General features: G+C 44.1%; 1 protein-coding gene across 5 annotated transcripts in view; it reads right to left on the bottom strand.

Moving 5' to 3' along the window:
• Positions 1–14,241, bottom strand: part of ARHGAP44 (Rho GTPase activating protein 44) — a 168,691-nt gene extending 154,450 nt beyond the window's left edge. For 3 of the 5 annotated variants that reach the window (XM_025428334.3, XM_025428335.3, XM_025428336.3), the window contains exon 1: positions 13,756–14,241. In XM_025428334.3, the coding sequence (XP_025284119.1) occupies positions 13,756–13,808 (53 nt within the window). In that variant the 5' untranslated portion in view covers positions 13,809–14,241. The remainder of the gene's footprint in view (positions 1–13,755) is intronic. The other 2 variants (XM_025428337.3, XM_025428338.3) reach the window with 2 other exon arrangements.
• Between the last annotated feature and the right edge of the window lie 7,139 nt (positions 14,242–21,380).

Below are 21,380 nucleotides of genomic sequence, written 5' to 3'. Positions count from 1 at the left end.
CATGGAAGCTCATGACGTCAGCTGCCACTAACAGCTGTATTCTGAGCAGGAAAAAAAAGCCAAGGCCACTACAAAGATAAAGGCAAAGCAAGGGAAAAAAGAACAGAAGACACCAGGTGCCCCAGCCACAAGGCAGCTGGACTCTCCCTACCTCTGGAAGCCCTGTCGTTTGAAATAAAGTTACCTTATATTTTAAACTGCTCTGAAATGACACCTGCTACTTTAATTCAAAGCATTCTAAGTGACACAAATGATGAAGAGTTTTCTTTTCTGTGGATCTTCTCAGAGCCTTAAACACAAATGCGGATTGTACAGTTCTAAGATGGATCAACAGTGTGTCACACTTCCCACAGTCCTAGCATTTCCCCTGTCCCCACCCCCACAGAGCAAAACCTGATGAAGAAGGAAAATGGCATTTGTCTGTCCATGGATTCAAAAATATAGCCTGGCCAGAGTTGCAGGAAGTCAGAGAGGAGAGATTCAAGGCAAGAACACAAATGAAGGGCACTGCAATAGTCAAGGGTGGAGACTATAATTAAGACTCAGAAATGAAAAAGAAGACATGGGTAAATATAATCTAGAGACAGATTCATAGTAACTGACCAGATATGTAAGGGTGGGAAATGACTTCTCTGAATACCAGGAGCCACATTCTCTAGATTACAGCTAAGTTTGGACATCTCTGGCAAACTGATGAAGTTAGGGTCTTCGAGTCATTGACTAGAGGATGGTCAACATCTTGGTGTGCTAGACAGCCACTCCCTCTTTCTGGTCCTTTGAGAAAAAGCCTTAGATTTTCCTTTTGGGGACAGCCTCTGCCCCCACTGCTGTCTTTGGGGACAGGCAATCCAGAGAGCTGCCTACCCTACCATTGCCTGGAGGGCAAGGTCAGGTCACACGCTCCAAACTAAACCAAGGGAACTCACTTCTGTGACTGAGATCACCTGAGTGATCCAATGACAAATAACAATGGGGAAGCAACCTTTCTGAAGGTGACCTCTGAAGAGCCTGTCCTGTTGTCCTGCTCCAGGAACGCCACTTGGTCATTTCAATTCTGTGAACCACCCCCATCCTTTCCAATCTTCTCTTCTGGTTGGATTAGCCACAGTCCAGGGGCACCTGGGTGGCTCAGTGGTTGAGCGTCACCTTTGGCTCACGTCGTGATCCAAGGTCCGGGATGGAGTCCTGCATCGGGCTCCCTGAAGGGAGCCCGCTTCTCCCTCTGCCTGTGTCTCTGCGTCTGTCTTTCATGAATAAATAAATAAAATCTCAAAAAAAAAAAAAAAAGAAATGAAATTAACCACAGTCCATTTCTGTGGCTGCAACCGAAGAACCCTGACCTGTCATGGGGAGCCACTGGTCCTCAGCCCCGTGTCAAGCAGGCAAAGTTTCAAAATGTTATGGGTCTTTAGAATTAGCAACCCTAAAAGGCTATAAGCATATCACTCCTAATGGCAGACTGTTTTATTCTATAAAATGAGATCTGACATCCTTTCCAGAGCATAAAGATAAGAAGTTTCCCATGTTTGAAAAACCAAGGCTCAAGAGAACTTCAAGCATATTTTTTTCAAGATTTTATTTATTCAGGAGAGACACAGAGACAGAGGCAGAGACAGAGGCAGAGGGAGAAGCAGACTCCCTATGGGGAGCTCGATGAGGGACTCGATCCCAGGACCCAGGGTCATGACCTGAGCCAAAGGCAAACACTCAATCCCTGAGCCACCCAGGCTCCCCAATCTTCAAGCATATTTACTTAGACCTTTCAGGGCCCTGAACTTAAAAAGAAATTCCAGCTACATTTTACTTTTGCCCCCTTTTGAGTCCCAGTAGGAATTTTTTTTTTAATAAGCATATAAAATACATGTTTAAAGAATCTGGAAATTTTTTTTAAACGTACAAGCAGCAAGAAATCAAACCACTCATAAGCCTGCCCAGAGATAAATACTGCATGCAAAGCCTTCCAGTCTTTCCAGATTTCCTTCCAGTCTTTTCTATGCAATTTTTTTTTAACACTGTGCAATCTCAACTCTGTATGCACTTCTGTATCCTGTTTTTTTCTCTCAAACATTTCTCTCAAGCCCTTAAACTTTTTAAGTGTTAGGAAAACACTGAGATTGTTACAAGTGTACAGATGTGCCACAGTTAATCATTCCACTAATACAAGATGTTTAAATTTTTCTTTCTCCCCTACTACAGTCATTAGAGCACAGTGCTAAAGAACATCGCCACTTGAGCTGGGGGGGTCTGGGAGCAAATGCCAACTTGCAATGGGGTAGACAGCAGCAACAATGCACATGCTTTGAGGCTGGGGCAGGAAGTAAAGAAATTTCACAACCTACTCAGTGAGTGTGTGAGGATTAAGCACCACCATCTATAAAGCACCCCATGAGTATCTGTCACAGGGCACACTCAGTAAAGAGCACTTAGGACAACGAGTGAGTATACACGTATGTCTGCCATCAGAGCAACATGCACCAGGAGACAGAGCTAACAGCCCTGTCTGCTTCACATATTCCTTATTTTTTAAGGTCTCTTTGCTTTACTATGTCATGCGGGAGGCTGTAAGGGCTTTGGCATTTACCCACAGTGCTTTCTTTCCACTGAGAGCACAGAGCTAAAATAATAATAATAATAATGATACTTTCAAAGGGCACTTCTCTTACCCTTTCTCTGAAACTGCAGTGAACACACAAAGTGAAGAATTTTCTATTGGCAGAAATTTCACTGCATGCTCTTTGTGGTTAAGGCTACATACAAGATACCCATTACCTTAAATGAATGTGACATTTTTATTTTTATTCAAGACAAGAGCAGTTAATTAGCATTTGCAAAACCACCTAAACTGAAGTAACTGGAGGGACCCCGAGGCTATCAAGATCCACTGTTAGGGAAAGCAGACCAGAGGAAGCTTCTGCCTGTGTATGACCTACTTAGGACCCTGCTGGAATCTGGCTCTGCCCCTTTCTTGGTCTGCCACTTCTAGCCTCCACTCCCTACCTATAAAATAAGGCTATAAATAGCACCCAATTCATACAGATGTTGCAATGAGTCCATAAAAATAATGCCTATGAAGTACCCAGCCCAATTCTTGGCTACAGGTGACATAACTGTGGCTTTTGTGGTTCTATTCTTTCCGGGTCCATGTGATTGTCTTTGCCTGCCCCTGTTTCAAGTGAGGTATGGCCAGGTGATCTACTTTGGCCAATGACATGTCACTTCCAGAAGAAAACACCAGGAGCCAATGCAAGACTGACCACATCTTCATTTACTGCCTCTGTCATCAGACAGGCAGGTGTGGAACAGAGCTATGGCAGCCTGGGTGCTGGGGAGACTACTTGCAGTCGCTGCCAGCGGGGACATACACTGCTATGACATGGAGGGCTTCTGTCATGGGGGCATAACCTAGACCACCCCAAGTAATACAATAACTATTAGTGAGTATCAAATGAATGGGGCCATGAGTATTATCTATACCTCCAGATTATTTCAAGTTTGTGACTAAACCCAGAAAAACTGGACTTGGTTTGGGAAAATAAGATAAATGGGTATGAATTTCAAGCTGTAATTTTCAGGTATTTAGGCCTAGAAATAAGATCAAAATGAATGCTTCATGTCAAAGAGACTTTCAGCACAGCAAGGAATAGTGAGAATACCTACCACTTATTGAGGGCTTATTATTTCTCAGGGACTATGCTAAGGATATTATATTTATTATCTTATTTAACCCTGGCAATAATCTCATAAAGTAGGTCATGTGACATTCCAGTACAGCAAGATGAGAGAGAATTTCTGTTCTCATTATTCTCCACACTGTAGGAAGCACTAAAAAAAAAAAAAAAAAAAAAAAAAAAACACTAATCGGTGTGCCTGGGTGGCTTAGTGGCTCAGCATTTGCCTTCAGCTCAGGTTGTGATCCCAGAGTCCTGGGATTGAGTCCTGCATCACGCTCTCTGCAGGGAGCCTGCTTCCCCCTTGGCCTCTCTACCTCTCCCTCTTTGTCTCTCATGAAGTGAAATAAATAAAATCTTTAAAAAAAAAAATAATCTTGGCATGAAAAATAGTGGACAACAGTAAGTTTGTTAGCCTAAAAATGTTCCTCTGAAGGATCTCACGGTTTCCTACAATGAATGATAAGAATCAACAACTGCAAACATCCATGGTGGAGAGAAACAATGACTGTCTCATAGGCACAAGTGTGGAGGGCAAAAGAAAGAAGAAAGAGAAAGAAATGCAAATTAGGAGCTACAACTCTATACTCAAAGAAGATTCTATTAAATTTTAAAATAATAATGAAATGAATGCCTTCCTACAAACTATGTTACTAAAAATGACTCAGGAAAAGACAGAAAATGTAAGTAGTCCAATGAATAAATTGGGAAAACTGTCAAAGAACTATGTCCAAAAAATGCCCTGGAAAAGTTGTTTCCAACCTTCAATGAACATGTTAATTCCTTAACTCACTGCACAGAAACAAAAGGAAGTGGGCAATTCATTTTACAAGGTTATCAAAATTTGGCAGGTTAGTAAAAGAAAAAAATTCAGATGCTCTCATTTATGAATACTGAATGCCAAAATCCTAAATAAAACAACCACAAATTAAATCTATGTGTATTTTTAAAAATTAACAAATCATAGTCATAAGATTCATTGCAGGAAGGCAAGGAGAGTTCAATATTAGAAATCTGTAGGAGGTCAAAGTCATAAAACATAAGTTTTATGGGTAGGAACTTTATCACTAGTGTATCTCCAATGAAAACAACATGCAAAATATAGTAAGTGCTCAATAAATATTTATAGTATAAATTACTCAGTGAATATATTAGTTAAAGAGAAAAGATATGATGAACTTTAAAGACCATGAGAATATAATTACATCAAATTTAACTCTGGCACCAAAGAAAAACCAAAGTAAAATAATAAAATTATATAATAGGTAACAAAATTTCTCAAGCCAATTATCATGCATTTCCATGGAGAGTAGTAAGAAAACATGGAAGCCTACCTATTGCCCCAATATCTTTTTTTTTTTTTTTTTTTTAATTTTTTTTTTTTTAATTTTTATTTATTTATGATAGTCACAGAGAGAGAGAGAGAGAGGCAGAGACACAGGCAGAGGGAGAAGCAGGCTCCATGCACCGGGAGCCTGATGTGGGATTCGATCCTGGGTCTCCAGGATCGCGCCCTGGGCCAAAGGCAGGCGCCAAACCGCTGCGCCACCCAGGGATCCCTATTGCCCCAATATCTTAACACTATTCTGGAAGTCCTAGACAATGCAATTAGACAAGAAAGTAAGTATAAATACTGGCAAGGAAGAAGCAAAATTATTATCTGCAGAAAATATGAAGGTCTACCTGGAAAAGTCAACAGCTTCAATTACTTTGTACAAAGTATTTAAAAGTAATGAGATTGTTTATGACAGTGGTTGTGAAGACAATTACACAAAAATCAGTAACTTTCTTACCACTTACTTATTCCACTAATAAAAAGTAAAAAATAAATAAATAAATAAATAAATAAATAAATAAATAGTTTCCAATCACTAAGGCAAGAGTAGTGACAATGACAAATTACCTAAAAACAAAAGCAAAATTGTGTACGACTTAACCAGACAAACACTATCATACAGGATCATAAACAAACTTGAATAAGTATGCCCTATTCCCACATGGGAAGAATTCTCAGCATACTCACTAGCATAAAATTGTCAATCTTCTCCATCTTAATACACTCACTTTTTAAAATGCTGAGGAAAAAATAAACACATAAGCAAAACCAAGGAAACAAAAGCAATTCTAATTTATAAGGGAATAATTTGTAGATTAGCTGTGGTGAAGGCACAACAAGATCCTCAGGCAAAGCTGCTGAGTTCTAATTGCCAAGTCATGGAGTTGCCCTGGATGAAGCTGAGATTTGGGACTAGACCAACTCCACTGTTCCACCCACCCAAACCATGGGACATCAACCCACTGCTGCTCACCTGGGCAGGTGGGCCTAGCTCACATTCCTGCCAACTGACAGGTAAAGAGAATAAATTTGAAATCCTAGAAACAAGGGCACCTGGGTGGGTCAGTCAACCAGTTAAGTGTCTGCCTTCAGCTCAGATCATGATCCCTGGGTCCTGGGATCGATCCCCCCCATCTGGGGTCCCTGCTCCTCAAGGAGCCTGCTTCCCCTTCTCCCTGAAACTCTCTCTGCTTATGCTCTCTGTCTCTCATCAAGTAAACAAATAAAATCTTAAAAAAAAAAATCCTAGAAACAAATCCAAGTAGATGAATCTTTTAGTACATGATGATATTTCAATACAGTGGGATTGAACTCCATTATTCAATTTGATGGTAGAAAAAAAAAATTTGATAGTAGAGTAACTACTTGGGTTTTTTTAAAATTTTTATTTATTCATTTGGGGGGGAGGAGGAGGGACAGAAGGAGAGAGAGAATCCCAAGCAGACTCCCTGCTGAGCATAGAGCCCAATACGGGGCTCAATCTCACAACCCTGAGATCATGACCTGAGCCAAATCAAGAGTTGGACGCTCAATCAACTGAACCACCAAGGTACCTCTACTACTTTTTTGTTTTTAAAGAAAAGCTAAATGTGACACCCTAGTCATGCCATACATCAAAATTAATGACTGATGAATTTAAAATCAAATGGCAAAATTAAATGTATAAATGGTAATGAAAGCACATGAATATTTATGTAATTTCAGTCTGGGAAAAACATTTCTAAGCATAATATTTAAGCACAAACCATAAATTGATAGATTCAAGATCACAAATTTTAAAAGACATAAAACAAGACATATAGGCAAAAAAAAGTACAGGGAAATGGGTGGCATATGATAAAATACATATATGTTTAATATATTAAAAATTACCTAAAATCAATAGGCAAACAGTTATGACATGACTTTAGAAAAATGGGCAAGAAATATGCAGGCAATTCAGAAAAAGGTAAGAAATGTCCAGTCAACATAGAAAATGTTCTACCTCATTGGAAAATGAAAGAGAAGCACAGGGAGGTGTTTCATTTGTGCATTAACAAAGTTGTGATATCACTTCCTAAGAGGGTTCAGGGGAAGAATTTGGTAATTCTGCAGAGGATGTAAATATAATACGTGTGTATGTTTGTGTGTATAAAATATTCACTCACACGGTCTTAAAAACTCACAGGCTCTTTGGCTCTGAAATTCTACTTCTAAGGCTTCATGCTGGGAAAGCAAACCAACAAAAAGTATTTGCTACGTGATTAGCAAAAGGAAACTGGTTGATTGAAATGGAATACTATATACCCTTGAAAAATTATACTATAGGTACACAGTTGTTGTTATACAGTTGTTGACAGAGGTGAAATTCAAGATGTAGTACACAGAGGGGGAAAAGCAGATTGCAGAAGATTATATAGAATATGGTCTCTCTTTTTTAAGAATATATACCTATTAAAAACTTAGAAAATGATATCTATACTATTAAATGTGCTCCCCAGGTAGTGAGATTACTGGTCATGTTCTTCCTTCTTGCCCATCTATAAGTTTATAACTTCCCTATCATAAACAAATATCATTTATGTAACCAAAAAGAAAGTTAAAAAAAGTAAATTGAATTCTGTGGGAAAATAAACATTCACTCTAAAAATAAACTCTAAAGTTGGAAAATGAAAGCAAAAACATCTGCTTCCCGGACAGAAAGGATAGTTTTAAATTGCTAGATGGCCACACACTTCTCAGAGGCAGTGGGGTCCCAGGTGCCAAGCATACTCAGATGCCCAGCGCCCAATGGGAGAGCCCCTGGCTTGTCTGCCTCTCCCAGCAACCTTCTCTCTGGCCTACACCTGACTCGATGCAGAGCTGAAGCACAATTTTAGGACTTGCTGTCATTATCAACACAGCATTTGAAATCAATTTTTCATCATTATTAATAAGAGGGATGCCTACTAATCCCCTCGAAATGGGACAATCATAAATGACTGTTTGACTCACACGGCTACTGATTCACTTTCTGTGGAGATTAAAAAAAAAAAAAGTAGTCCTTATAACCTATTACGAAAAACATTAACGAATAGAGACATTTCTTTGAAAGAGGCTAAAGTGAGAGGGGATGTCGTTAATTGCTGGTGAAGCGAATGGGTCTCACAATGACTTGCAGGTCTGGGATAACAGATTTTCTGCAGGACGTCCAGGCAGTCAGCCTCACGCGGACTGCTGAGAGCAGCCCAGCAGACAGCTGAGAGCCGGCAGATCTGCATAGTAAGGAGCTCAGAAGACACAGGCAAAGAATATTCTTTCCAGATTTGCTAGCCTGCTCATCAATTGGTGAGTACATTCTGTTATCTCACAGATACGCACCCAGAGCAGGTGGCAAGACATTAGCTTTCATAAAACTCTAATGGAAAACTTCGCTCTGAAACCGAGTGAATGTGCACAGTGCTCCCTGGGGGATGAGTCTGGGTCTGCCCAGCCCTGCTTGGGCTGAAAGGAAGACGTGACATGGCCTGTGTTGGGCTGACAGGTCCAATTCACAAGGCATACATAATAGGTGGGGAATGAAGCAGTCTGAGGACTAATTTAGAACTGGTTCTGACTTTTTCCTGATGTCCTTATTGATTGGGTCACGGCTCTTAGGAGGTGGGCTGATGGGCAAAGCCGTGTCTCAGAGAAACCTTCAAGGAACGGATCCTCACTGGCTTGGCTGCTTTGACCTCGAGGCTCTGCACCTTCAGCCTCCAACTCCACACCACTGGCTGCTGCAGTTGCGTCCTGAGAGCTGCACAGCAGCAAAGATGCTCAGCCAAGCCATGCACCAGAAACCAAGCTCACTCGGGGCTGCATGCTTAGCAGTCTAGGAATGGAAAGTGGGGCTCTAGACAAAACTCTATCTTCTGCACCCAGCTCAGAGCCTCCAAAACCAACTAATCCAACCCAAATGCCCTGCTCTTGAATTTGCATGCTGCCCTCCCGAGCTTCCATTGCTCCTTGCCTACTCTCAGACACCGTGAACAGGACCCGTTGTCACACAGGGGCACAGGGCCCATTCATAGCCACCACTGGACAATGGCTGTCACAATCTAAGAAGCCTTTCGGAGATCAGGAGGACTGAGTGAGCAAGAGGAAGAGAGGGACTGTAAACTTCATCAACCATTTGCTTGGCATTTGATGTAAGCCAGCCTCCCTTCAACCTCATAATGGTCCTCTAACGTGGAGGCCAGTGGGACCCTCATTGTGCAGACTTGGTGGGGGGAAAAATAGCTTCCTCGCCAGATCAAGGTATCAGTCTTGCTTCTTGTCTCTTCCATGTAGCAGGTCTCTAAAATTCCATTCAGGGCTTTATTCCACTCAACACAAACCAATGCTACTTCGAAGAAAAACACTCAATGCCTTGCAGGATGCTTCTCACCCCAGACATTCTGGAAGGTACAAAATGGCATATAAATCATGTGTGAACTAATCCCCCCCCCCCATTAAATCTTGTCCTGTCTTTCCAAAGCCCAGCAGGGCAGCTGTGCCGACTTCTCTGGAAATCCATTCCATCACGACACTGAAAGGGGCATCGTGTCAGGACCTGCTTTGCCCGATTTCTATGATCCACAACACTTGGACCTTCTGCTCACTTGCTCATTCAGTTGTCAAAGAATTTCACAGAACCTACTCTATGCCAGGCATTAGGGCAGTTAGCTGTCCCTACCATCAGTGAACTTTAAGTCTAGAGGGCAAAACAAGTAAGATACAAATTGTAATATGGTGCAACTACAGCACATCTTTAGAATACAGATTCCAGGAGAAGAGGGATTTTTGTTTTACTCTGCGTTGTGATGGCTGTGATGTCTTCTGAAGCCCAGCAGTGCCTGGCACATGGCAGGCATTCAATAAATATTTACTGAATGAATAAAGAAACGGGTGAACATATGAATGCATGCCACAGCACACGTAACCTAGGATTGGTTAAAATTTGTCCAAGGATGCCTACTGCAGCTACTCTTGGTTCAGCATTTCCTAGGGTGCAGCGCAGAATAAGGCACTTGGGGGTGGGGGGGTTGGCATGCTTCCCAGGGGATGGAGTGAAATGAAGACACTGAAAGTGGAAAATTCAAAGCAGAAGGAACCTGTGCAGGGATTGGAGAAGCACATCCAGAAGAAGAAGCTCTTCCCAGTTACGGGCAATGGGTTTTATAACCTCTCTTCCCAGCAGTGGATGCCCTTCTCTACTCAGATGCAAGCCCTTGGAGGGAAAAGGTTAGTGACTCTGGAGAGGACACTAAAGCACGGCAACAGCTACGTTGTTAAAGTGACTGGAGCCAGTCCCTAGCGGTTCTAGATTCAGAAGACTTCCAGGACCTAACAACTTATGGAAGGCGGGTGGGTAAAGAACCGTGGGGAGGAGCGATCCTCGTGCCCATTGCTTGTCACCCCTCAAAGACGGGAAAGAAAGTCATCACTTACCAGACACCCAAGGACAAGGATGCAGTGGCTTACCAAAGCAACTCCATAAAATGGTCTACCAATCCCAAACGTTCAATCCAAATGTTTCCATGGATTCAAGAAATTTAAAAGGACATTAGGACCCTGACTCACTGCAGTCTCAGTAAGTAAATACTACCCCTTTGATTTACCAGTGTGGGCCCTACAGTGAATGGTTTTAATCTCTTCAATAAGGGGCACCTGGGTGGCTCAGTGGTTGAGCATCTGCATTTGGCTCAGGGCGTGATCCTGGGATCCTGGGATCGAGTCCCACACCAGGTTCCCTACAGGGAGCCTGCTTCTCCCTCTGCTTGTGTCTCTGCCTCTCTCTCTCTGTGTCTCTCATGAATAAAACCTTTTAAAAAATCTCTTCAATAAGCATGAACTAAGCATCAGATGTCTATAAGGCATTGGGCTTCAAACATCGTACAGTGGTGATTAATACATTCTACTGGAGGCAGACAAGACAAGAGCCATGACTATTCCAGAGCGAGGGGCGCAGTGACAAACATGACCAGGACGAGGGGCTAGAAGGCAACTGGGGCAAGGCAGCCTCTCGAAGGCCTCTGAGCTAAAACCTGAATGATGAGGAAGAAGAATATGGGCAGTGCACAGCCCAAAAAGGAAAACAGCAAGAATAAAGCCCCCAGATGGAAATAAGCTTGGTGCATATGGGTCCAGGAAGGCCACTGAGGCCACATCACAGTGAATGAAGAGCAGGTGAAATAGAATGAGTACGGAGAGAGAAAGAGGAGTCAAGTGGGTAACATCCGATAGGCCACCGGAAAGATCTGGGATGCTAAGTGCAAGAATATGCCAATGGAAACCCTTAGGCAACAAAGTAACATGAACTGACTTTTGCTTTAAAAAGTTCCCACTATGGGATGCCTGGGTGGCTCAGCGGTTAAGCATCTGCCTTAGGCTCAGGGCATGATCCTGGAGTCTCGGGATCGAGTCCCACATCGGGCTCCCTGCATGGAGCCTGCTTCTCCTCCACCTGCTTCTCTTCTGCCTGTGTCTCTGCCTATCCCTCTGTGTCTCTCATGAATAAATACATAAAAATCTTAAAAAAAAAAAGTTCCTACTAAAGATCATCAAAATGGATACATGTCAGTGAGACGCAAGCAGGGGCCCCCAGGGAGGGGCCCCCACTTTCCCTGGCACATGACACAACAAATGCCACCTGACAAAGACAGCACTCATCACCAGAGTCCCAACAAACAAGTGGAAAGTACCTCTTGCTAACAAGTTGCTTGGACTTCCAAGAATGCGCTTTCAAATAAGTGCACTTACGGCACCTGGGTGACTCAGTCGGTTAAGTGTCTACCTTCAGCTCAGGTCATGATCCTGGGTCCTGGGATCAAGCCCCGCCTGAAGATGGATCCCCGCTTGGAGAGTCTGCTTCTCCCTCTCCCTCTCCCTCTGCCCCTGCTCATGCTGTCTCTCATCTCTCTCTCAAATAATAAAATCTTAACACACAAACACAAATAAGCACACATATTCTGAAACCCGATTTCCCCTCTTTGTCATTCCCTCTGTGGATGAGGGTTTAAAAAAAAAAAAAAAAAGGCTTTATGCCTAAGGCTCATAAATCTTCCCACCTTGAAACAAGTCCTGGAAAGAGAAAGAGTTGGTTGGTTTCAGGGGCGCCAGAGAGAAAGCCTGAACACCTTCCTCACATTTCCATTCGGGCACTGAACTGAACCCCAAAACCAAGCGAGAGGAGCAATCCAAGTGTATGGCCCTGATCGCTTAGTTGGTCTGCTGTGATACCTGATGCCAGCCCAGAGAGTGGTGCAGAAATCAAGATCTTAAAGACAGGTCAGGTTGATGGTCATCTATCTGCTAAACGACCAATACAGGAAAACACTATTTTTCAGTGTCCAACATATCAAAAAGCAGCCCACGTGAGGCTATATCCGTGGCGACACCATGCCAGAAATCTGGGCTAATCTGACTCTGCTATTCATAAATTCTCCCTCATGTTAAAGCACATGTGTTTGGGAAAGGGAAATGAATCCAAGTCAATTTTAGATATTGTTACTTGGAAACCATCTGGAGTCCCCTGGAAGCGTAAGAAGCCACCGCATCCCCTGCCCTCAGATGCCCACTGTAATTAGGGCAGTATGCTTACCTGGGACCTCAGTGTCCCCTGTCTCCCAGGGATGTCCCCACCCCCACTCGACCAGAGGCCAGTTCGGGCTCCACTTGCCACCCAAGAAAGGTATTTGGTTTCCGCGTAAACCTAGCGGAGAGCCCTCCATGTGTGGAGCTCGCACTTGAACTGCACCCGAGGCTGGGCTCTCTGCTTTCCACTTTGCTTTAGCACCGCACACCTGAATTGCTCAGCCCCAGCAGCAAGGGAAATCCCTCCCCAGGAGCAGAAGTTTCGCGAAAAATCCCCTCTACCTAACAACAACCCTGAGTTCACGGCATGCCTAGCCTTGGAAGAGACCCACCAGAATCCTTATGTAACGTTAATAGATGTTGGCACCCTGCAGAGCGCGGCTCCCGGAGACACCAGCCCAGATGCAGCCCATTTTCACGGCGGCGATGACAGCAGGCTGGGTCCCGCAGCCTCCTAGGGCCCGGCTCTTCCTGGCCAGAGGGCCTCTCTGTTCCCCTCCCCTACCTGGCTGTGATCCTCTGCTTATCTCATCTTCCAGAGGAGTTGGACCTCCCTCTCTGCAGCCTCCCTCCCTCTACTGAAATCAGTCTCAGGACCAAAGCCGACAGCAGCGCCATTCCAGCAGCACCTTCCCTGCCCCCTCTCCCCCTCACCCCTTCCGATCCCCTCTCCGACACCTACGGCCTTAAGAAACCCGGCCAAGACAGGGGTCCGGCATCTCGTACAGTCACAGTCCCCGGAGAGCAAGCACGGCGGGAGGGGCAGGCTCCGCTCCGCCGAGCCGGCCAGGCCCAACACTTCCCTGCCCCCCCTCCCCACCCCACCGCACCCCACCCCGGACCCCCCAGCAGCCTGAACTCGGCGCAGGGGAGGGAATCGTCGGAGAGCGGCTGCGGGTCGGGAGCCTCTAGCACAATCGGAGCAAACACCTGTTTCCAGCAAGCCGGGCGGCCGCGGGGTGGGGGGCGGGTAGGGGGGCAAGGGGCAGTCCCGGGGAAAGGCAGGGAGGACGGGGCGGAGGGGCGGCCGGGGACGCAGGTGGAGGATGCGTCACACTTTGCGCTTGGCAGCCGGAGAAGGGCTCCCGGGGCGGGGAAGTTCGGGGAGGAGGGGGCGCGCCCGCGAGCGGCCCCGGAGGGGCGGGCTCCATCACCTGCGCGCCCCGGGGCACCTACCTGCCCACCGTCTGGTTGGCCAGCTGGCGCATGCGATTGAACTGCTTCTTCATCGTGGCCCCGCTGCCGCGCTGGCCCGGGAGCTGGGCGAGGACGGAGCAGCCCGGAGCCCGCCGCGGGTTACATGGCTCCCGCGCGGAGCCTCCCGGGCGACGGCGACGGCGGCGGCACTGCGGAGCCTCGGGGAGCCTCGGGGAGCCTCCGGGAGCCTCCGGGAGCCTCCGGGAGCCGTCTGGCCCGCGCGCGCGGCTCGCTCCCAGGGCACCGCCGCCTACTCCTCCGCCCGCCGCGGCGCCCGCTGCCGCATCCTCCTCACGCGCGCCGCCGCGCCTGCATGCCGACGCCCGCGGCCGCCCTCGGCGCCGGCCAGGTCCGCCCGGCCGCCCGCCCCCAGCCCCTCTCCGGCGCGGGGACCCGGGAGTCTCCGCAGGCTCCTGGCCGGCGGGCCGGGGTGGTCCCCGCTGCGCCTGTGCGGCGGGCGCCGTGCATTCTGGGACTCGTAGTCCCGCGCCCCCGCTGCCCACCTTTCCGCGTGCAAAGTTTGCGCGGACGGCGGCGTCGCCCGGGGGCGGGGGCGGGAGGGTGGCGGCCGGAGAGAGAGGGGCTTTGCGCTGTAGCACTCCGCGGAGGGAAAGGTTTCGCTGCCTTCGAAATAGCAAAGTGAAAGCAGGACTACGGCAGCGAGGAAGGAAAAGCGAGCATCTGTCTTTCATTGTATTTTAAGTGAATGTGAGGCACGCTGCTGCTTTGAATCCACAGGAAGGGAATGTATGCCTGCTGGATACGTGGCTCAAAAAATTGCACGAGGCCACCTGCTCGTTGTTGAGGGGACCAGTCAAGCTTGGGGCCCCGGGCTTGACCGCGCATGGCGTGCATCCCAGAAGTTTCACCCTTAATTTTTGCCAAACCCAGGAGGTAACCAGAAGACAAAATAGAAGAAGGGTGTACATAATAACAGTGGCATCGTGTCTACGGAACCAGGTTGACTGGGACAACTTTCGTGTATTAATTAGATTCCAGTCTCATAGCTGTTCCCATTTCCTTTCCACCTCCAGGGGATCGAGGGGCATCAGCTGCGGCAGGCCTGGAGCGTTCTACACAGCAGTTTCCCATTGGCATCAGTTGGCTCCTTGCAAAGGGGCCCTGACTTTCCTTGCGCAGCCTCTGTCCTTTGGAAGAGATAGGTGATTGCACTTAGGTTTCATCACCCCCTGTCAGGAACAGCATGGTGGGGTGGTAGGGGCTTTGGATCAGATAGGAGTTCGTATATTAGAATTCCAAATACCAATTATATAACCTTTGGAAAAAAATTACATAATCTCTCCGAGCCTGAGTTTCCCACCTCTAATAGAGAAATGATACTGCCCAGTAGGCAGCAAAGTTAGAGAACTATTGGCTAAATCACCACTAATTAAATAACATGCATTTATTCCTATGCAGTACATTGTCATATCCGTTTACTACAAATATGATTATGGTTAGCATAATAGAGCAAAATGCCATTCCTGCGACAGAATTACTAATCTGATAAATGAAAGAACTTTTTTTGAAATGGTATATTTTGCATATGTTGATTACAGTTGCAAGATGTCCTAAATATGGTTCTAAGTATCTTGCTGGCCAGCTGAACAAAAGATGGTTTGAGGCAAGTCTTGGCTGAATGAACATGAAATCTTTAATTAATTGTGAATTTAGCCTCTGCTTATTAGGTCAGGCAGCTCCAGCCAATTAATAAGTGAAGGCATGGTTTTCTCTTAACCAACTGTGCTATGCTTATAATGTCAATATAATCTTTAGACAAACTGAAATTATTTCCACTTTGAGATATTTTTAAAAACCAAGGCACAGCAGGGTTTTTAAATGTATAAATGAAAGAAAGATATCAGAAGTTGCTGTATGACTTGTAGCAACACTGTCTCTGCTAACATCTAGAGCTGCACTATACACTACAGTAGCCACAACTGCATGTGGCTATTGAAACTAAAATTAATTAAAATTAAATGAAATTAAAAGTTTAGTTTCTCCGTCATCCTAGCCACGTCATAAGTGCCTAATAGCTACACAGACTGTATTGGACAGTGCGGATATAGAACATTCCTATCCTCTCAGAACATTGTATTGGACAGCACTAGAACTAGAGAACTCTGGTAGACAATTCCAAAATCATGCCAGTCTCTGTCTTCAGTCTGGAGACATTTCAGTTCTTTTTCTTTTTTTTTTTCTTTTTCAGAGACATAGGTAGAGGGAGAAGCAGGCTCCCTGCGGGGAACCCGATGCGAGACTTGATCCCAGGACCCCAGGATCACACCCTGAGCCAAAGGCAGACGCTCAATCCCTGAGCCACCCTGATGCCCTGACATTTCAGTTCTAAAAGGGACCTACTTATCCACACACACAGCCAACCCTGCTAGAGTGTATGTTATTAATGGATGACTTCCTTATATATTTCCTGTTCTCCTCTAAGCTTTTTTCCTCTGTTCAGGAAGCAGCTCATATTTTTCTGCTTCCTTCCCAGGGACGGGATGACAGTGCAGAAAAAAAGAGAAAAGAGTGTCAGGTCTACTGATCCCATCTTTCAAGGCAGGCTTCAGAGACATCTGTGAGAATAGGCTCTTTAAAGAAAAGCGTTTTGGGTTTCAAGGATACAGGCTTTGGAACTTTAACAGTTTATACCAAAAATGGTTGAGTTTGAAAAATACACTATCCTGCCTTTTCTAGACAAAGAACTCCCAGGCTATGAGGTTTTGCAGATGATGATAGCAGAATGGAAGGGGAGAGAGGGAGAGGAAAAGTACATGATGCATGTACAGATTTGATTATTGTTTAAAATTTCACTACCTATACCTATGATAAGGATTATACTTCACCTTCCCAATGAGGTCAAGATTGAGCATGCGATTCTCTTTGGACATAGAATATGCACAGAGTGATTTGTGCTACTTCTGAACAGATGTTTAGGAGTCATTTGTAATTCCCCCCAACTCCTTCCTTTTCTTACTCTGCCTTATGGCTAGCAATGACCCAGTTAAGGGCTGCCATGGATCAGAGTCATAGCCATCCAGCTGGGGTGAAAAATAATACCTTTGTTGTTGTAAGTCAGAGGTTTGGGGATTGTTAGTTACAGCAGCATAATCAAGTCTGAGCTGACTACTACAGATCCTGTCTCCAGGGAAGATCACTTGCTCCTGGCTCCTTCCCATGGTCAAATAAATCTCCAGTTGGGTAGAGGTGTGCAGGTTGGAGGCAGCTCGACCACAGAACTGTAGCACAGGATCCGTGTACCAGTTCTTCTGTGAAGGCTAGCAGTGGCAAAGCTCACAGACATCCTGTGCCTTCTAAGGCACAGGGGTAGTAAAGAAGACTCCATGGAGGGACCAAAGTGCCTAAACCACAGTCCCTTGGTGGCTCCAGAGTTCCCGGCACCATGCCATGTGCAAGGGTTTGTATACCATGAGGATCTACAAAATCACTTGAAGGAGCTGGGTGTTTTTGCTGCTGGAATAGAAGATGACAAGAGGGCAGAAATGGCCTGGGCCACGATGTGGAATAAAGAAGCCATGCATTACCTGAAATTAAATAAGAAGAGACTTCAAACTGAATGCATTTGAAGGAAAAGGAGGGGAGGTGTGGAGAAGGAAGATAGAAGAGGGGAAGGAGGAAGGAGGAGAGAAGAAGAGAGGGGAGGAGAAGGAAAAAGAATAAGATTTTATTATATACTCAACTTTGATCTATAGAAGGATTCCACTTCCAGCTCCATATTGGCCTTAAGTTTGGCCATGTGACATGCTTTCCCCAACCAAATATAGGCTTTTTATGTCGGATTCCTTTGGACAGCTTTGCTCTGTAGAGCAGAATTCAGAACACAGGATCCAGCAGAACAGAGAAAAGTAATAGCAAGTGACGAGCTCATTATAATCACGGCCAGTTAATTTATTTGATCTCTCCAGGCTACTCTCCTCACCTACTGCGTGGGAGGTGATAGTACAGAACCTCTAAGGCATAAATTTGGGGGAATCGATGAATTGACCAAACTCTTTGTTCAATAAATTGCTTGTGACCTCAGTATGCCTAAGCCTTCCAGCCTTTACTACACCCAAAATAACATTCAGGGGCCCCTGGGGGGCTCAGTTGGTTAAGCATCTGCCTTCAGCTCAGGTCAGATTCTGGGGTCCTGGGATGGAGCCCCACATCTGGCTCTCTGCTCAGCGGGGAGCCTGCTTCTCCCTCTCCTCCTGCCTGCTTGTGTTCTCTTTCTCTCTGTTAAACAAACAAACAAAATCTTTAAAAAAAAAATAACATCAATGCTACACTATAAATAAAAGATATTGTTTATCCTTGTCAAATCCCAATCATCTTTATACCTATGGGTATAAAATTTAGACCATTTAATGTATCTGCTAGTCTAAAGATTCTTTGAAACATGGTGATCAATGTTCTGATCTTTGGGCAGTATCAGCTCCAATTTTTCAGCTCTTCTTGGATCTGTAGCTTTATCAGAACCTTATCACGGCCAGAGCGTATTTCCCTACCTCGTAACGTCAGACTTTGACTATGACTGATTTGGCCAATGGCATGGGGGTGGAAGTGACATGTGCCACCTCCACTCTATGCATTAAAGAGGCTTTGTACCTTTTCCTCTTCTTCACTCTTTCCACCAATGTAAGAACTTTGCTCAGGTGTGTGCTCTCTCTCATGTCAGCTCCCTAACGAATACTTGTGGAGCAGGCTTTGTCCAGTGCCCCCCTGAAATTAAGGAAATAATTGATACATTCATTTTAGAAGAGGTTATTTGAAGAGATGGATAAAGTGAATGAATAGATCTAAAGAAAGAGAAAGAGAAGCAAAACAGACCCGTGACCTTAGGAACGAGAAAAAAGATTTAGTCACAGGTGCAGAAAATAAAAAAATACTAAAATTACGAGAGAATTTTCCTTTTTATGTTGACAGGTTTTAATACAAGCTCTGTTTTCACTAGAGAAATAGAAATCACTACAGGTGTTTCAAAAGTGAGCGGCAAGAATGAGTAGACCAGGAAAGCTGAAGAAATTGGAAACATCGTCACAGAATAACACTCCCCAAAGTAATCAGGCCCAGATAGTTTTATGGGGAGCTGTTTAAAAGATTCAAGGGACAGATTAATTCCTCTGCTATTTAAAGTGTTCCAGAACACAGAAATAGAATGAAAGCAACCCAATTCATTTTGTGAAATTGGCTTAACCCTGTTACCAAGCCTAATGAACCAAACACAAAAACAACATACCAGCATCACTAACAAAATAAAAATTGTGAATAAAACTAATTCACTAATAAAGTGTTAATGAATAAAATCAAACACTATATGTGTGTATAAGTGCGTTTTAATGGTATTTATTGAAGAATAAATGATTCAGATAAATTAAAAAATGAAAACCATAAAAAAAGAGAAAACCATGCATATTGTCGCTAACCAAGCTAACATTATGAATTTATAAATATATTTCAAAAATGGAATCACACTTGTTAGGTCAATATGTTCTTTCCTGTCTTCTGTTATTCTAAATATCTCTCTGATTAACACATTGGTGGATAAAACTGCACACATACTCATTTCCTTAAGATCAAAATTGAAGCATTAGTATTTTCTGTCCTGTGTTTTTCAAGCTTCTTATTGTATCGCCAAATTATTCCTCTAGATAAAAAATGTAAACATTTTGCAGGCCCACTTCTTGTGCATAAATTTTCGATTTTCCCCACACCCTGACCTACACTATTACACTTTATTTTTTAATTTTTTAATTTTTTATTTATGATAGGCACACAGTGAGAGAGAGAGAGTCAGAGACACAGGCAGAGGGAGAAGCAGGCTCCATGCACCGGGAGCCCGACGTGGGATTTGATCTCAGATCTCCAGGATCGCGCCCTGGGCCAAAGGCAGGCGCTAAACCGCTGCGCCACCCAGGGATCCCCACTATTACACTTTTAATAATCTTGCCAGATGAGTACATGAGACATAGCATGATAGTGCTGTTTTAATTTCCATTTAAAAAAAATCACATTAAAACATTTTGCCCACATGTTTCATGGCTATTTGGTGTTTCTTCTTCAGTTAACTTCTGACTTATTCATGTCCTCAGCTCATTTTCCTGTGATGGGGTTCCATATTTTCTTATTGATTTTTTAAGGCTTATGAGTTACAGTAATGATATGATTACTGTTGTGTCTTATGGTAAAGGCTTTCTCCAGTTTGGCCTCTCCTTTTTTTAAGGTTTCTGATGTTGTTTTTTGTCTTCCAGAAATTTCATATTTTTAATGTGATCAAATCCATCAATCTCTTCCTTTATGTATTAGGCCTTTGGTTTGATGCTTAGCAAGCCTGCCTTATTCCCAAACGATATAAATATTCAACTGTATTTTCACCAATACCTTTCATATGTTAATTCTCTTTACTTAGACTAAATTTTAAATTCAACATTCGGGACCAAAATGTTAACTAAAGCCAATAGCTTTCGACTCCTTTCTCCCTCCAGTGTCATTTTGAAATAACTCATCACAGATAATAGAGAAATTATTTGTCACTCATAGAAATTAGAGAAAATTTCCACTCACAGTCTTGGCAGAGAATGGTATGGGTGATCTTTAAGGAGCACAGTACAAGCTGAATTTACTATTCTATGGTGGGAAATTAAATGGCGGCCTACCCCATCTCTGATAGACCACCTCCCCCACCAACCCAGCCACCAAAATCTGGACTAAGCAGACGCCTCTATGTGAGAAGGAACAAAGAGAAACAAAGACTCAGTAGTTGAATATTATAGTAAAGATGAGGATGGTGGAAATAAACCATACCCCTAAGTACTAGTCTAAGTACACTTACCCTTTGAACAACTTAAGGGATGAGCACCAACCACCTACGCAATAAAAAATGCAGGTGTAACTTTTGACTCTCCCCAAACTTAACTTCTAATAACCTGCTGTTGACCAGAAGCCTTACCGATAACATAGTTGATTAGGACATATTTTGTATGTTATATATAGTACACACCATATTCTCACAATAATACCTAACTTTTTTCTTTCTTTTTGATATTTCAAGGCTACACTGTTTTGTGAGTTTTTTCAAATTATCATAAATCCCCAAAAACTTTTCCAACACATTTACTGAAAAATAGTCACATACAAGTGGATCTGCACAGTTCAAACCCATGTTGCTCAACATATATGATCTCATTTAATCCTTGAAAGAAATCTGGAATGAGGGTTTTATGATACCCATCAAGTCAAAACTCAAGAAGATTTAGGTGAATTCAAGTATCACAACTGTGATTCAAACCCAGGTTTGTCTAGTTCAAATGCCTGTGCTTTTACCGTGTGGGCTACTATTACCTCTTTGAAACAGAGAGGTTAATCTGAGAATTCAGAGAAATGTCCCCCAGTGAAAAAGTTAAGTGGGAAGTAGGGGAAATATAGTTTTAAAGTCTAATTTACATGCTTGATGAAAACTGAGAAAACGTTGCTTTGATATAACAAGAGCTGGCTGCCATGAAAAAAGAATCATATTAAACAAGAAAGAGTACTTGGATCCAGAAACACATGATTCCCAAATTCATAAAATGCAGTAGAGGCAGGAAATAGCAGACATGGTACTG

Source organism: Canis lupus, chromosome 5 (assembly GCF_003254725.2).
Source record: "Canis lupus dingo isolate Sandy chromosome 5, ASM325472v2, whole genome shotgun sequence".
In the NCBI taxonomy this organism is placed as follows: Eukaryota; Metazoa; Chordata; class Mammalia; order Carnivora; family Canidae; genus Canis; species Canis lupus.
The sequence above is the reverse complement of the archived record's forward strand: the minus strand, read 5'-3'. Positions and strand labels throughout refer to the sequence as shown.